The sequence below is a fragment of the Harpia harpyja genome, chromosome 1 (assembly GCF_026419915.1).
Source record: "Harpia harpyja isolate bHarHar1 chromosome 1, bHarHar1 primary haplotype, whole genome shotgun sequence".
Classification (NCBI taxonomy): Eukaryota; Metazoa; Chordata; class Aves; order Accipitriformes; family Accipitridae; genus Harpia; species Harpia harpyja.
Genome location: NC_068940.1, coordinates 40,401,334 through 40,419,022, shown reverse-complemented (window position 1 = coordinate 40,419,022; position 17,689 = coordinate 40,401,334). Strand labels below are relative to the sequence as shown.

The 17,689-nt window shown below is 45.7% G+C and overlaps 1 protein-coding gene across 1 annotated transcript in view; it reads left to right on the top strand.

Moving 5' to 3' along the window:
• The window catches only part of RIMS4 (regulating synaptic membrane exocytosis 4), a 60,570-nt gene extending 43,528 nt beyond the window's left edge, over positions 1-17,042 (top strand). The window contains exons 3-6 of the mRNA XM_052788995.1: positions 5,530-5,642; positions 6,303-6,404; positions 6,661-6,800; positions 8,733-17,042. Of these exons, the coding sequence (XP_052644955.1) occupies positions 5,530-5,642; positions 6,303-6,404; positions 6,661-6,800; positions 8,733-8,951 (574 nt within the window). The 3' untranslated portion in view covers positions 8,952-17,042. The remainder of the gene's footprint in view (positions 1-5,529; positions 5,643-6,302; positions 6,405-6,660; positions 6,801-8,732) is intronic.
• The last annotated feature ends 647 nt before the right edge of the window (positions 17,043-17,689 follow it).

Below are 17,689 nucleotides of genomic sequence, written 5' to 3'. Positions count from 1 at the left end.
TTCCTGTGAGTTTTGCAAGGTTTTGACAAGCTGATTCTGCAGATGCTTGCAGCAGCCTAATGGTATACCTGGCATACAGAGTCCCAGAAGCAATTTAAAAATAGATTTAGAAAGGAGGTCAGACAAACTCCGCATGGACAGGAAAAGAAATTAATGATACATTTCCCTAAATGTGTCTGTGCTGTTACATGCCTTGCATGCTAATGCACAGCAAACAACGGGTGGGGGTGCAGAAGAGGCTGAGCAGAGCCACATATGTGGTATGAGAGGGATCAGTACAGGTGCTCTGAATTTTCTTTATACCATTTTGTATTGAAGTCAGCATTGTCTATCTAGGCATTCAAATCCTCATCAGTTTACAAGAAAACTTTGAAAAGCTAGTTCTCCATCTGAATATATATGAAAAGCAGCAGCCTTGCTTTAAAGGAACCAACTGCATGATGCTTTGCATGTTAAGAGGAAGGGCACCGATCTTTGCAATGGGTAGGTCAGGAAATGCTGCTACCTTGAAAGAGCAGAGAAGCAAGCAGCTGGCAAAGAGCCTTTAAGCGACTTTTAAATTACACTACACAGGACAGATTTCATATGCCCTGACCTACAGTGTGTAATGCAGGAGCACAGTCTTCAGAGACTGCTGCAGATTTCCTAAATAATCAGGATTATGAATGTTGTGTTTAAAAGAAGAACATCAAGGCAATCTCAGCCCCAGTTTGAGCACATGGTTCCTAAGATTGAGTGAACACAGTTTTATTCTGCATATAAATGTGTCACAAGAAATAACTTGTTTATGCAGTCACCTTTTTCATAAAGTCGGGAATGGGAATTAGGTACATGTTCTGCATGGGGATTGCATATGGGCATTGCTTGCAGCTGCCTGGAGCTGCCAGGCTGGGCTCAGGGCTCTGCCTGCCAGCTGTAGCCTTGCAGGCCGGTGTCTGCGTGGTCTTGTCTCCCTCTCGCGGGTGTCCAGACGACTGCAACAAGAGCAGTTGTCCCCTGCTGTCCCAAGGTGTGTCCATGCTGCGATGCCTTCAGCACGCCGTGGAGGCATCTATGCTAGCTGGCTGCTGTGCCAGGGACAGCTTGGGCTTAGAAATGGCTATTTTATCCGTTGTTTGAAATGGGTTCTGCAGCCTGTGCTGAGCCTTGGGGGTGGAGCTGGTACCTGTGCAAACAATATTAATGTTCTTGTAGGTTTCTGCTGATGTTACTTCTTGTTGCTGGGCTCAGAGACCCCAGGATCAGTAGTCTTCAGAGTGTTGTCCTGCTGCTGCCCCTGGTCTGCCTCCTTACCTACAGCTGAGGGCCATGTTCTGTGGGTCCTCCAGCAAAATGTCCTTCATTTGTCATTGACACCCCAGAGGCATTACCTCCGTGTGCTCTCTCTGTGCCTTCAGGTCAATAACAGAGCCATGTTCAACTTCAAACCAATTCCACAGCAAAACCCACAATCTTTAACTTCATTAAAATCATTCTCATTCAGCTGTGGCAAAGCAGAGCCCATGAATCATGATTAGTGAAAGCAGAGGGCCAGAGAAGAGATAATTAATTTCTCTTTCTTGTTCAAACGGCTGTGCTGCCCTCCCTCAGTGGAGGATATGTGCCCTTTAGACAAAAGGCTGACAAGTGTCACCTGTTAATCTTCTCTGTGTGGCTGTTTGTCAGCACAAGATGGTCTTGCCACAGCCCCAGTCCCCAGGGCCCTGCTGGTTATGACAAGTTGCTATTTGCAAGTCAGCTGCGAAATGCTCCCTCTTTATTCCTCCTGCTATTTTTAGCACTTCTTTTTAGATTGCAATAAAAAAAAGACATCTCGTGTTGGTGATAACCAGGTTGTAGCGATTTCTCCCCTTAAGGGAGAGGCATGCTTGGTGATGGGAGGGGAAGGGCTTTCCAGGGTTGCTCCAGTGCATGTGAAACCCATCTGCTGGCTCTCACCCAAGGTGGAGCTGTCGCTGTAACCTGTGGTGGATCCCTTTGGGAGCATGTCTCCCTGCCAGCACATCCAGCATGTGGTGGTTCAGCTGGAGAGCTGGTTGCTGAACCAAGGGCAGGTGAGAAATGGCTCTGTTTCTTCGGAGGTCAGGCAGGAGAAGTCTGCTGAGCATGCAGCAGGCAGCACAGTGGCAGAGGAGAGCTCTTGGGAGCACTAGGGCTGTGTTTAAGAACCTGAAAGAAGTCATGGTGATCCCTGGAGCTCTTTTCCTCCCTGCTTCAGCTGCAGGAAAAGCAAGTGAGTGAATGGGGAAGGTCTGTCCCACCGGTCTCAGAACCACACTGTACACGGCTCCCTCACCTCGGCATCCCAGCTTCTCTCTGAGCACTTGGCAGACAGAGCTCACTGAGCTGGATTTGGGCATCCTGAATTTAGCCGATGCAGCTAAATGGTTCCTGCTGTTTTTAATTCACATTCATACTAAATTTCTGCAGTTTTATTTTCCCCTTCCCTCTTCTCTCAAGGGATAAGCAATTGCTTTCTTGGAGGTAGCTTATGATTTTTCCAGACAGAAATTGTTTCCATTCCAGGGTTATTGGCAATACCCAAATATATGTCCAGGAATTGGTCAAAGCCAAGGAGCCTGATTTAGAGCTGCTGCTTCTAATGTCTAATAAAGCAGCACTGCAAAAGGTCAGCCTCTGTGCAATGTAGCAGCCAGTCCTACCAGCTAATGGCATAATCTATTAAAGAATTAATTCCTTACATCTTCCCTTCCCAGTCAAATATAACACAACAGGGAACATTAACTGTCTAACCTAATACTGAGTTTCATATAGTGCTAGTAAACCTATTAACTGAGGCTGTTATCCAAACTGCCGGAGTCTTGACCTTGGCCCGTGGTTTTAAGCAGGCTTTTGCTGTTCCTCTCAAGATCAGCCCCAGTGCTACAAAGCAGCAGCATCTTCATTCAAGCAGCGGCTCGACTGCTTTCCTTGCTACGGTCCATGCTTGCGGCACAGCCCTGGTGTCCCTGCAGCAATGTCCTGCCCTCTTGCTGTAATTTGCACTGAGAAGCGTTCATCGTTTTGAGGTCATCCCAAGCCCTCTGACTTCTGAACCTGTGTGGCGATAACAGCAACGTTTGCTTTGCTGTAAACACTTCCAGTTACTGTTGGTTCACCTTTAGCCCAACAGCTCTTGTTCTTGTGCTTTTCAACACTGTTCTTCATGCTTTCCTGCTATTTTGCTTCACATTGGAATATCATTGATGTAGGCTGCAGCATCAGCTGCTCTGTTAGCAGGTGCTTTTATTTGCTCATTAGCTGCCCCAGCTTCTGGGCAGAGCCTTTGGGAGCAGTGTTGCCCAAAGGAGGGGTGAGCTGGTGTGCGAGAGCATGGGTGGTTTCTCTCCTCGCACACATCAAGAGCAGACAAATATTTGACATCAGCCTTCAATGATGTTCTTTCCCCAGCAGGTAAGGGGAAATGGTCTTCTGTGGCAGGTTTTGTGAATTATTTTGAGTATTCAGGAGCCAGAAGGGTCTCTCTTCTTTGCTGCCTTGCAGCAACTGGAGCTTCTGTGAGTGATCTTCTCCCAGCTTTGTGTCTCCACTGCAGTAACATGACCGGACTTCACCTTGGAAAGGGATCGCTCTGAGACCTGGTTCTGGATGTGTTGTGGGCTCTCAGAGCACTAGGCTTCACTCAGTCCTGGGCTTCCCCTCCACTGTCCTGGTCCTTGGCATCTTGTTAATGAGCCAAAGCATCTGTTTTGAGCATGGTAGAGAACATTTCCCTGAATGGGTGTGAGTTGTCTTGCCAGCTTGTTATTTATGTGCTCATTCAGGTCACGTACTCCCCAGGGTAGGCTCAGAAGCTCCCTGTATAGCAGCGATAACCAGGTTTCTCAAAGAGCAAGGTCAGCGTAGAGGGGAGGTGCAGTGCTCTGTGGAAAATTCTGGCTATTTAATTCGGTGCCCCTGTCACAGTGAGCTGAGCCACCCCATGAACCTGTCATGAGGACATGTGCTAGTGACACATCCTCTTCAGTCCCATGCATGGTGAGATGCCGAGGTGTGTGTGCTGGCTTCCTCATTCCTCATCTGAATAAATAAATATTCCCATGGGGCTGAGACCAGGTCTGCAAATAGCTAATGAGAGCTGAAATCCCAACCTGAAATTAACACTCTTCTGGGTGAATGGGGTTTAAAAAAAATTTTTTTTTCCTAATGTCTTTTAAATGTGACTGACTTGCAGGGGGGGAATCAATGAATCGTTGTGGCTGACTCGGTCTGCGTGAGAGCCTGTGGTCCCCAGCCTGCTCCACAGGCAGGGTTCCTCTCTGGCTTCACTTGTACCAAACATACGGCCTCCTCACAGCATCCTTTCTAAGAAACAAATTTGGGGCAGCAGGGAGCTGTATCATTACATGGGTGATTGTCCCCCTCCAAGGACATTTGGAAATGTGTGGGAGGCTCATAATTGTGACTGACTTCGGCATGCAGCAGCTTCCCTGGAGGCAGAGTGCAAAACCCGGTGCAGTAGCATGGGTACCCTGGTACAGAGCTCCTGGTCTGTGTTTCAGCAGCTGTGTCGTGGTTTGGCAGATGCCTGCAGGACAAAGGTAGGTGTCAAATGGTGCCCTCAAGCTTCCTCCTTACCACTTGCAGCAAGTTTTCCCACAACCTCTGAAACAGCTGTGTAAATCAGGGTACAACTGGGTAAATCTTGGTTTGTATCAGTGCACCACAGGGTTTGACCCTTTTGCGTTGCTTTACCCATGTGCAGTGCAGTGACCAGCACCTGCAGCCATGCAGGAGACCAGCCTCAGGTGCCTGGTGAATAGATTTGGGGGCTCTGTCCCCCTGACAGCTTTTGGTTTGCTGCAGTGACTGCGGCAGAGGCATTGCTGGTGTTTGAGGGTGTTATCCCTTTAGCCTTGCACCAATGTCCAGGTTGTCTTCGTAACTGCTTCAGGATGGTTGTGGAAGCAGGTATGGAAACGGCGCAGTAGATGTGATGGATGTTTCTGGTTTTGAGTGGTAGGAAATGGGGCCCTTTGGTCAAGAAGGAGATGCATTGCTCTGTGTGTGTGTGTGTGTGTGATAAACAAATAGGGAATCGAGTCCCAATGGGATTGATGCTAGCACCCCTCATCTCACTTTCATCTGCTGCTCTAGATGCATTATTTCCTCAGAAATGAGGACTGGGAAGGGACAGCTACCAAGAGACATCCTATAAGCTGTGCTAGGAAGCTGCTTAGATTATAATGCTACCTGGAAGAGTGACAGGCTGCATATGAGCCTGATATGGCAGAGAGTTTCCTTACAGACAATTAGTTATAGTTAAACAAGTATTAACTAACTGGTGACTGCAACCGTTACTGGTTTGGGTTGTTTTTTTTTGTACAAGGAAAGGGATTTTAAATGGATTCCATGTAACTAAACTGGCTGGAAATCAGTGAGTTTTGCGAGACAAGGCAGCTTCTGTAGATGTCATTCATTTCAAAGATACATTAAATCTGGTTCTTTAGTTACTGGGCTGCTTTAAAATGCAAATTAATCACTTGCCAAAATCAATTTCTTTTGCAGCTTGAATTTCAGTGGAGTCCATCTGGCATCAGCTGGGCAGTTTAGTGACTTCCTGGGGAGCATGGGCCCTGCACAATTTGTTGGACGTCAGACCTTGGCCACCACTTCAATGGGTAAGGAACACAAAAATGTTAGGTGGCTTTAATTTAGTCTTGAACAGACCACTCCTACAAGCCACCTAATATGTCCAGTATCTGCTGATCTACCACTCTCCAGCTCAGTTTCTCTGTTAAATCAAGTAAGCTTGGCTGAAAGGTTTTGCTGATTGCTGCAAATGTGGCATTAGTAGGAGAGCACCAGCTTTATGCTTTCCTCTGTTGGATCTGAAAGGCATAGACTAAGTGAAACACAGCTAAAATCCTGAAAATGCATGCTGTGCATCTTAATGTTTTTCTTGCTCTCTAAGACCCACCAGGCTCTGTAAAGATTTTCTTATGGTCCACCATAATTGCATTTTCCAAAGCAGCCTGTGATTCTAGGTGCTTCAGTTTGGGAGAGATGAGAGGCTAGCTGCTGCTGAAGAGTATGAGACTGAGTCACCAAAGCCATGTTAGAGGGCTGACAGTAGAGATTGCTTTTGAAAATATGGGCTGTAATCACTGTAGAGCTGCTTACTCCAGAGTAACGCAGGAGGAGATCAGGCACTCAGGGCCTACAGTTTGTTACAGCTTGTATCAGGTGTGACATGAAGATTGTTTTCTTTTTTAACATTTTAGTAGCCCGTAGATGTATTGTTTTGGAAGTCTTCTGTCTATTTTGACATTTTGGTTTAGGGGATGTGGAAATTGGCTTGCAAGAGCGAAATGGGCAGCTAGAAGTGGATATCATTCAGGCTCGAGGACTGACACCAAAACCCGGCTCCAAAACACTGCCAGGTAGTATGCTTTGACCTCCTAATGTAATTCACTGAGCCCCAGCCTCCTGTGATGCTTGTGAATACGAAAAAATTTAATTCCGCTAGGCTTCTGCAGGAATAAGCAGTCTGTATGCGGTATTGAAAATAAGGCTGGTTGAGCAAATCTTTTCACTGCTGTAAATGCCGCCTTTGGAAATTACTGAGACATGGCACTCTGTCTTTTCTAAAGTGAGCATGAAGATTTTTTCATATTTGACAATATTTATTTTTTCCAGCTGCTTACATCAAAGCTTACCTGCTAGAGAATGGCGTGTGCATTGCGAAAAAGAAGACAAAAGTGGCTCGCAAATCATTAGACCCTTTGTACAATCAGGTGTTACTGTTTGCTGAGAGCCCCCAGGGCAAAGTATTACAGGTAAGGTGAGCAAGTCTCAGGTCTGCCCATCTCTCTCTTCCACATCTGTTGGAAGATATTAAGTCTGGCAAGCAATCTGGATAATCAACATAGATGAGAAAAAGCCAGTGTTTTCATTGAACCAAATGCACTTGATCTGAACGTGACAAATGGAAAGGAAAACCTTTTTTTCATACTCAAACTGATTATTATTTGATACCCTGCCAGGTAACATGAGTGCCTACCAGGAAAAGGTTGATTTTTATTTTTTTAATTTTTTTTTCCCTGCCCAGTTAGGAGATAGGTAGTACCTATAGATGCTAAACAATCTTGCAGCATAGGTTGTCTTCTGTGTTTATACGTATTCAGAGCACTCTGCTTTGGCCATCACCCAATCACATACCCTACCTTTTTCTACCTCTTTTCTTTTACTGCTATACATTTTCTGCCATACTCATATTTTCAATTCCACACCTATATTTCCAGAGCAGAATGATTTGTACTGTTAATTCATACCTAAATCGTTTCCATCTAATAAAGCCTAGCTAAAATCCACTGGTAATACTGATGTAATTAATCTGTAAGTTTCTATTGCTTACCTCCACTGGCATAAGAATTGCCAGCTAACCTGCTGGATCCTTCTCACTAGTGAACTCTTCCTCATTTACCTTGATTAGAAGCATTTTCCACTGTTGTAATGAGACTGCATATTTTTGACTGAAATGGGGTGGGACCTGGCTTGGTCTGCTCTTGCCTTGCATGGGTTTCCTTACCTGCTGCCTTGCTGCCAGGAAAGACGCTTATTCCAAGAGAATAAAATGAGGAGCTTGGCTCTCTACCAATGGCCATGCCACCAAACCACCTTTCTGCAGTGGCTTGCTCCATCTCGTGCTGACCTGGAGTGTTATTTTTTGTCTTTTAATTGACATCCATTGTCTCACCTACCTCATTTTACAGAAAGTTGTAATGTTCTGGTTATTCGGAGCCTAGGGAAAGAAGCTGTCAGGATTAGCCAGAGATCACTAGTCACCATCATAACTCATCGTACTCATCCTCTCCTCTTCAGAACATGGACTCACTCTGGAGTCAGTCGTCACCTTTGTCTTGAGCCACATAGGGCCACTTGGTCACGCGCAGACCTCCAGCATGCTTAAGCCCATGACCCTCACTACATCTATTGTTCCACCCACTGGTCTCCATCGTAAGTGCAATTCAGCTTTCCCTGCTTGTCTACCAGCTCCCTTTCATTCGACCTTCCTCTGTGCCTGCAAGCCTTTCTCGGCAGTCTGTTCTGCTTCCCCTGCATGCCCCGTCCATGTGTGCCCCTTGCATCACCAGTCCTGCTTGCCAGCGGTCGGCTCCTGCCCTTTTTCCAGGTGAGTAGCTGTGCCTCATCTCCCATCTGCCCTGTATCATGAGCTCCAAGTGCAGAAGTTACAACATGCTCTTTTCCTCAAACTGTTGGCTTTTGCCCCAAGCTATTGCCCACCTTTTTTTTTGTTGGTTTGTTTTTCCAGATCAGGAGCCTTTCCTGCCCTTTTCCCCTGGGCCACTTTTTGTTGTGTCCAAGGCCCGTTACTGTGCCAGGACCAGGTTTTACCTGCAGGTGTTGGAGCTGCAGCTCCAGGGATACTTTGAGTATGTGCTGTTCCTGCCCAGCAGGTAGAGCAGCAGGATGGTGTCTCATCCACGTGCGCATTCACCTGTTTTCCGTGGGGGGGAGAAAAAAGTCTGATAGCATTAAGATTTATAAAACTGTGCTTAAAAAAATTGTAAAATCATCAGCGAGAGCTTCACGTCACCTGTTGGTAGTGTAAACTTTTCTGCTCTTCTCAGACTGTAGTAAAGCCCCAGGAAGTTGGATGAGTAGAAAGAAGGATTGATAAGACTTGTGCTTCCCAAGCAAGTGTGCAAGTTGGAGGATTAACTGTGCTCCCCCCTCTTGTTCCTAAGGTGATAGTCTGGGGAAACTATGGACGCATGGAGCGCAAGCACTTCATGGGAGTCGCCAGGGTCCTCCTGGAAGAACTGGATTTGTCAACTTTAGCAATCGGCTGGTACAAGCTCTTCCCAACCTCCTCAATGGTAGATCCCACTACGGGCCCACTCCTGCGTCAGTCCTCACAGCTTTCCCTGGAGAGCACAGTGGGACCCTGCTGTGACAGGTCTTAGAGAGTAAGGAAGGGGGAACTGCTTTTGTTTTTTAAACATGCTGTCAAGGTTTTGTTTGCTGGAACTCTGACCTCAAGCGCAATGCATGTTCAATCAGTTCTTGTGGAGCTGGAAGAGGAGGATAAACCAGTGACCTTAGACAGAAGACGAGGGGGAGGGCGCTGTGCCCTCTCTGTCCGAGGAGGAGGTGCTGTGGGGCATGAGTCCTAGTTGTCAAATTAGACGTACACCTCTTGTTTCACTTCTCTCGCTGTCATTCTTGGACCCTTGTTTCAGATCAGTATTAACCCTGGAAAGTTGCAGCATTTGAAAGAATTTGGGGGGAGTAAGGAAGGTATTTTTCTTAACTGTGATTTCTAATATGGATTCTTTCATGAGAAAGTACCTGAAAAATTCAGAGGCCAATATCTGACCTAAAAAGAGTAGAAGCAGAAAGTTTAAGAGGGAGCATTAGGGTCTTTTTTTATAAGGTCTTTTCTTCTTGAAAGGAAGAAAAAGAAACCTGCAACTCTTTCTTTATAATCAGTTCCCTATCACTGAGTCATGTTAACTGTAACACTGTCATTGCTGTGTTTTCAAACTGTGCCAAATTACCAGCAAGTGTCTTTACTGCATTACTTGTCTAACACTGCTGATGAAGCATACTTGGTGGGAGAATAAGTAGCACCTACTTAGACCAGACAGTTTGAACAGAGTTCAAGTTTAGCAGGCTAATTAACTGCAATTTTGCTCAGAAAAAAAAACAGTAGAAGAGGGAGCTGAACATCAGACTTGCAGCTTGAGATATGTTTTGTATTGTCAGATACAATGTTCTGCAATTTACTGACTCCCTTAATTGTTGCTGTGCATCCTTCAGTCATGGTGTCTTCTATCTCCTGCTTTTCTTCCATCTCCTTTGTACTGGTACATATCTGCTGGAGATGCTGCCCTTCCTGTTGTGCTATGGACTGACCTGAAACAGGACCGTTTTATTCTGCCACAGGAGAGGAGATTGAGGTTTCTGGGGTTGCAGAAGAAAGAAAGAAACCTCAGTTTGTCATCTGACAAGAAGGTGCTGGAGAGCACGTAACCTTCCTTGTGGAGAGGAAGGTGCTTTAGGCAGTCTCGGTAGTACACAAACATTGTCAAGTGTCCTGCAAGAGGAGGTGCAATCCCCAAAGTACGGAGAGGTAGTGGGTGAAGAATCTGAAGACGCAGTGGTTGCAGCATGTGTATTTTGCTAATTGAAGTGCAACACTAACTGTAAACAAGTCTTGTAGATTAAGCCAGTAAAGCACATTCTCTGACCTACTGAGCTACAGCAGCTGTTATCAGCAGAGTTGTGTGCTGGAGTAAGTGCGCTAGATGCTTCAGACAATTAAAAACTTACTGTTGAAAATCACAGAGAATCTCCAGAGATTTTCTGTTGATAGACCTGTTTTGGCTAGGTTTTGTCTTAGTTTCTAATGAGGATTTGATGACTGCTGTCTCAGAATAAACTTTTGGAGATGTTTCACTTTGTGATTTGAAAGCGAAGGTCCCATGTCACATTTAGGAATGAGCAGATTCTTGACCTGTCATAGAGGCATACTGAACATTTATTTCTGCATGTGGACCTCAGCTTTGTTAGAATAAAAGCATGAGTGTTGAGTGGATGGTAAAAGCAGTTGCTTTTGGTCCTAGCTTGTCTATGGCATTTTAAATTATTTTGAGATAAATTACAGGATAGATGCAAAAATAATAGGCCTTACAATAATCTCTGTAAAAAATTATATAATATAAAGGAGAGGGAAGGAGGATAAGGGACATAGAATGAATAGTTTTTTGAGTCTTCAGTGGCAAAAGCCTCAACATTTCAGATAAATCTCTTAATTTCCTTGATCAAATACGTCTCTGGCCTCTCACTAATTATTTTTTCTAATTGTATTAGACAATTTCTATATATTAGCTGAAGAAAGTTTGTTGCATGCTGGTCAAACTATGTTGTGGCACGCTATCTTAATTTTATTTTTTAAAAAAAGCACATTTACTGTAATTCAAGTCAGCATCTTTTCCTCTTGGTATGTAGTGAGTACTAGGCAATATTGTACAATGTGTATGAACTAGAATAGATTAGGTAGATTTAGTGGTTTGTAGCACTGGATCTTTTAATAACTATGTCTTTAAAAGGACCGTGGGGAGCTCCAGGTACATGCCAGACCTGGCAGCTGAGTAACAGGGCTTCTGTCTTAAGTTATGCCGAAAACTTTATATTGGTACTTAGTTTGGACATTATCTACCAGTAATAGCTAGTTAATCATGTTTTCCTGTGTCCAGTAAGATGAATGCAACATTTTTGCAGTCTTTAATGGGGGGTAGGAGACTATATATGCCAAAAGTTCTCCCCCAGAAAACTTTGTTTAATGACTGTCTGTTGAAAAGCTCAGTTCCTGTATGCCTGACAAATGTGACGTGTCTCTATCCTACCCCTCCAAAAGCTCTGCAAGCTCAATGATGATCAGTTCAGTTACAACAGGACTACTTAACACCGAGGACTATCTTCCGTATGTTTTTAATCATGCTAAACGGTCACTGTCAGGGTAAAAAAAAAAAGTTACAGTTTTACTTGTGTTATTTTTGTTAACGTCTCAGATTCTGAAATTTGCAGGCAGTTTTAATAGTCTGCTCCATCCTGTTTTCTTCTGCATTTTTTACGTGGTTGGTTGTAGTCCAGTGGTTCTCGCTTTTGTTTCTACTCACTTCGAAGTCCCATTTCTCCCCAGTATGCAAACATTGCAACCCCTGCCTGGCTGCCACGCACAGCAGAGTCACGCAAACTGGCAAGTGCAGATGATCTTCCTTTGTAAAGCAGACTCACAGGAGCCCTTTTGAGAGTGCCCACGGGGTGCTGAGTGAGGCCAGGAGAGTTGCACAGTACCCTACAGGCTAAATTGTTGCTTCACTCATGCCTGTGATTCCTGCACTGACCATGGTGTATTATAGTTAAAAAAGAAGTCTTCTAGTTATCCATCAATTTAAAGACTCCCAGTATAGCATCCAAGGCAAGTCTCAGGCTTGGAATAGCTTATTTTTCTAAAGCCTAACCCTTTTTTTTTTTCCCCCAAATTTGACTTGCCAGTTTCTGTCTAAGGTGATGTGATATGACAGTTGGGATTACCAGTGTGGTTGTGTAAAAAGTAGCAGTTTGCTAGAGTGACAAGCAGCTGAAAACTAAACTTTGGTCCTGTTTGCAAGTCCTGACTGAGTTTTTCCTGTGTCTGAGTCTAGCTGTTAGTTGTAGTCAGGGAGGGGGAGAGAGAGGAAGAGCAGGAGACTTAAAAAAAAAAAAAAAAAAAAAAAAAAAAAGGCATCATATTATTTGAGACTGAGGAGAGATAAATACCTGCCCAGCTCAGGGTTGATTCTCTGTTCCTTGTGCATGAAATACTACATTTTAATAGTAATGGAAGGATTGCTTGCCAAAAAAAAGAAAGGAGAGCCAGTCCCTAAATATTACCTGCATTACTATTACCATGGAAAACAAAGAAATCCTGATGCTGAGAGTATCCCTGAGAGCAGAACGATCTCTCCCCAGTGGGAATGCCCTGCACACAGGGAGAGCAGCCTCGCATGCGGCTTTGTCCTCTTTGTGGTCTGAGCAAAAAGCAGCCTTGACCATGGTTAGTCCTGGTTTGTTCAGGCAAAAAATGTGGTATTTTCCCAGTCTCCTGGTGTTGCTTTCCCTTTGTCCCAACACAGCTGGGACGCCACAGAGCCAATGCAAGGTCCTCACTCTACAATTCAGTCCATGGGTCCGCATCCTGCAGCTGAAGCTATGTAGGCAGGCTGGAGCATCCCTTTTGCACTGCACGCGGGCGTTTGTGTCCACAGGCAGGGTAAGGGCCAGATGACTTTATTGTTCAGCCAAGTACATCCCCACTTTCTTGGCCATGGATTGTTTCAAAGGACATTGCAGAATTATTTGCTTTGAATGAAAATATATATTTATTGTTTCTAGCTACCGGATCCTTTATCAATGTACTGTTCTAAATTTGCAGGTCTTCTGGAGTATGAATATCACAGGTTCCTGTAAAGGAGCTATTTTTAAGATGTTGAGGCAGTTAACAGAATCTCAACCTAAGCATGTTTAGTAATGTTTAGACAGCAAGACAACTTTTTTATGAAACTCATTTTAAGTTAGTTTATTACATGCTGTTGGTAATATTTTAAAACAGGAAAAATATTTTTCTTTAAAGACAAAATGATGTATGTTTTTTAACAGAGAACATAATTTAGTGTTTTCAGAAATGTTTAATGTTCTTGGTATGAAGTTTACTCATTCTTTTGATTTCTATGTTGCTTGTTATATTTTATCAACATTTTTCCAAAAGAAGAGGCATATGTAAATAAACACCAGAAAAGAGTCCTATAAGAAATTCTGTTCAAACTGGCCATAAAATTATTAGTAAATATTTGTTATCATTCATTAACTCTTAGCTGCTATTCAAGCCTTTGTTGAAAGAATTGATGTTGTATTTTCAAGATGAGAACTACTTAGCTAGTTTTGTCATAATCCTGTACTCTGTATAAAAATCTTTTTATAAAGAAAGTCTAATAGGCTAACAAGCAATAATATATTCCATTTGGTGTGCACAGATTGTGACTTGCAGGCTGTAGTACATATTGTTGATACAATTTATAATTGTCTTCAATCTCAATGACATCACTTTTGAAAAAGATCCATATTAACTTTGATTGTAAAAAACAAAGACTGGGCTGTTGCCTTGTGAGATATATTCATCCTATAGACTTCTCTGTGAGTATATGTGCCCATCAACATGAAATCTCCTAGGTGAATAATGAAACAGCTGTAGGTGACTTCATACTACAGAGGTAAAAAATAGTTTCAATATAAACTTCCTGACTGTTTCAATCTCCCTGTTTTTCTTAGGCTATCTAGTATTTGTAACTCAATGAGAATGGTTCCCACTGCCACTGTAGCCCTGATAAAGCAAAAAAGCCTTTGCACTCTGGGGCCACATGAGTTCTGCCTGACAGCTGCCTATTTTCCTTGAGATACCAGGGGCAAGCTAAAGGGAGGGTTTTTTCCAGAGCAGCAGATTGAGCTGCTGTTCTTTAAACGCTTTGTGGGTTATTTTGTCCATTTCATAGGTAGTATTTGTGAATTTTGTTAGAAAATTCCACCCAAGGCAGAGAGATTGCACCTTTGCAGAGGATCACGGGGGACTAACACGTAAAACAGGAACAGGCTGTTCTGTGCCATTCTTCGGAAGTTGGCTAATGCTGGGCTCATCTAAAGATTTTTCCAAAGTGGCAGGATCAGGATATTGGATTTTAAGTCAGCTCTATCATTGATGCAGTGCGTAAAATAAAATAGCTTCAAAACAGCATCCCAGTTCATTGCCTGTGGATTTCTCGCAGCATTTCCCGTAGAAAAAAATCTTCACGTTGTTCTCAAGATTGCCAGTCTGCTGGCCATGCAGGCAGCAGGTCACTGGCCCAGTGATGCTGGGAGCCCTGATGAATGATGAAATAATTCATGGGGTTTTTGTGAAATGCTTTGAGAAGGAAAAGAGTAAATGCAAAGTGCTGTCAGTAGAGAAGTCCAGGGTATACTGAGACCTGGAGCAAGCATCTAAAATGAAATTGCAGCTACCAAATTTGAGTCAAAGATTTAGAAAAGAGGATGATCAGTGAAAACCTTTTCGTGTTTACCCCAGTGCACACCTGCCAAGGTGTGTATGTTTGTGGATGTCCATATGTGTGCATCTGTATGAATGTATACAGGCACACAGTGCACAGTAGCACTTTGGAAAATGCCAGGTTCCCTTAGGGAGGTGAAATCCTCCGAAGGGGCTGGCTGGTTGTGCAAACAATGTCTCATTCTCTTGTATGAGCCCTTTGCCCACGCAAGACCCAGCAGTCAAGTCTGTGGGAAACTCGTGAAAACTGGCATGGCAGAGCCCCAGAGCTGTGCTCCTGCTGCGCCCTGCATGTATCTGACAGTCTGCCTGGCTTTCCAGCGTGCATCTGTGAACGTGGTAGTTCCCCAGGGAGTTTGCAAGTGCTTAGGTATTCTCAAAATGTGGCTAACGAGTCTTAAACTCACACTGCCAGATTCCGCTCTGCTCAGTGACCAACATCCCAGTGATCAAGCAGCCGCACATCCGTCCCTAGCCCCAGCTGCTCACCCAGGACAGCAGCATCAGACTCATTCCTGGGGAACCTCAAGCTCTTCTTGTGAAGTAGACACCCTTCTGCCCTCCCTTCCCTGTGATAGCTGCTCTCATCCTGGTGGAGGAGAGGAACCGGGGAGAGTTTCTTGTAGCATTTGGTTCTTTGCACTTTAGCAGCTGAAACTGAGAAGGAGCCAGCACCAGCCCTTTACAGAGCACCAGCAAACAGAGGCTACGACCTAACGATTTCCCTTCATGACTTTCCAGTAGCTAAAATGGCAACCAAAGCTATATTGTTAAACCCCGCTCTGCCACGTCAGTAGACAGCCTTTGCATTTACACTGCATGCTGGGCACCTCGTGGGCTTGAGACCCCTATGCGTGGGAAGGAAAGGGCTTTGTCTTGCAGAGAGGCCATGTGGGCAAACGCAGCGCGTGCGCAGCAGTGAGCTCTGCTCACTGAGTGGGCATTGAGGCAGAAGCAACCCGAGGAAAGAATTGAGGCACACCTGCTGAAGCCATGCCCACAAGCTTTCCAGGAGCTAGGGTTTTGTAGTTGCTTGGGTGCCACAGATTGGGATAGCTGCCCACTGGCGCTCCAGATCCCCCTAAACACCAGCCTGGAACTTTAAATCCTGCAGCAGTTTTTTCTTTGGGGCTGTTGCTCCTTACCCAGTGCTGCTCACTGGTCTCTGCTTTTGGTGATTCCATCTCCTCGACCTGGAGCTGGTTTTGGCTTTGTTTGGAGCAAGGAAGAATGAGGTTTGGAGAGTGAATCCAAGGCATGTTCCCCCAGCCTCACTGTGCTGGGCTTGCCTTCCTCCTGCGAGCTGCAGGCTGCTCCCTGCGCCAGGTGGAAAGGGCATCCTGGGGATGCAGTGCCTCACCTAAGACCCCCTCACACAGCACTGCCATGGCCTGCCACCCACCTGGGATGCCAGTGTCCCGCCTGCGTTCTGTGGCAGTCCTGAATTCAGACCACGGGGTCCTTGCTTTCCCGTCCTTGGTAGGAGCTAGGGGTCTTCTGCACGGGCTCTGCAACCCACGCAGGCGTGATGTGCCATACAGATGGCCAGAAGAAGGCAGGGACGGGGAAGGAGCTGCCTCTGTGCTGGCCAGGGAGAAGGGGAGCTCCCAGCGAGCTTTCCTCCAGGTTCCCTTTGCTTTCCCCTGCGCCCGTTGCTCCTTACATGGGTTCTCCCTTCCCTCTCGATATGAGGCCTTATTCCAACCCGAGGGGACTGAGGCTGCCCGCAGCATCTCTTTGCACTGAAGCACCCATCCCACGCTGCCTGCGGGGAGCCCCGGGGCGGTGCTGCAGAGCTGGCCTCTGCTCGGGGATGGAGCTACCACCCCCAGCACATCCACGCTCTCACCTCCCCCGCACCAGCGTGCTGGCGCTCTGCCTTGTACCCCCGCTGCCCAGGAGCCTGGCCATGGTAGGGAAATCTGCTTTCATGGGGTTAAACCTTTTTACTTCATTAATTACTCCACGAAAACTGATGGCTTTGCAGGGGCACTACACGGTTGCTTCCTCTCCTCTTGCCTTTCCGTAGGAGTGGGGGCAGCTGATCTGCTCTTTTTGGCCTCTGTAACCCTCTCTAAAACTTTTTTGGAGATTTTTAACATCATCCGGTGAGATGTAATCTCCGTGGAGCCAGAGGGAACACAGGCACTGGAGCCAGGCAGCCTGCTTGCCACTGTGGCGAGTTGCTTGCGAGGTGCGTGGGCTGCCTTGGGTGGAAGGTGGGATGCTGTCCCGGCAGCGCCGGTGGGATGCCGGCTGCTCATCTGTAGTCAGGAGAGGATTCTGCTATACTTTTTTCCTGTCTGTAGGTTTTATTCAGACAATATGTAATGATTGAGTGATTTACAATTCAGTGTTAAGCTAATGAAAATGTTGATAATGGTGATAATAAAACCTTTTTTTTTTCCTATGGTGTGTTGGAGGTTTTTTGTGGAGTGTCTCTGCTGTCTCTGTTGCCACCACCATTATCTTCAACCTAAGATTTCAGCTGGCCCATCCCGTCTTGTGCCTATAGGGAATGACAGCAGCTCAGGCTGGTGTGTCCCAGCACTGTCCCAGGCTCCTTCCCAGTGCTCTCCCTGGAAGGGCCCTCTCTGAATCAACCCCAGCTTCAAACCTGCATTTCCCTGTGCCATTTCCAGATGTAATTTGGCCATAGGCATCTCCAGGCACAGAGCTAAGCTTTCTCCTAGCTTATACTCTGCTCACTACCGCAATCAGAAGCCTTCTGCTTCTGCTGTTTTCTTCCCAAGACCCTTCATGGTCAACACTGGCTATTCAAGGTTGATTTTGAAACCCTGGAGGTGAAGATGCTGCTGGCAGAAAAAAGTGCCCCTGGCCCAGGCTGTTGGGAATACCAAGAGTCATTGTAGATGCAAGGTGAGCCTGGGGACCCTTGGGGAAGGAGACCCATGGGTGTTACTGGGTGTGCAGCTACTGCCAGGTCCTGGGTGGCCTCAAGCTGTGAGCTCTCAGGTGGGGAGCATTTGGGGGCTCTGGTGTGACTGCTGCTGCAGGGTTCTGCAGGAGGAGGTGGCAAGAACACGCAGCATTCCC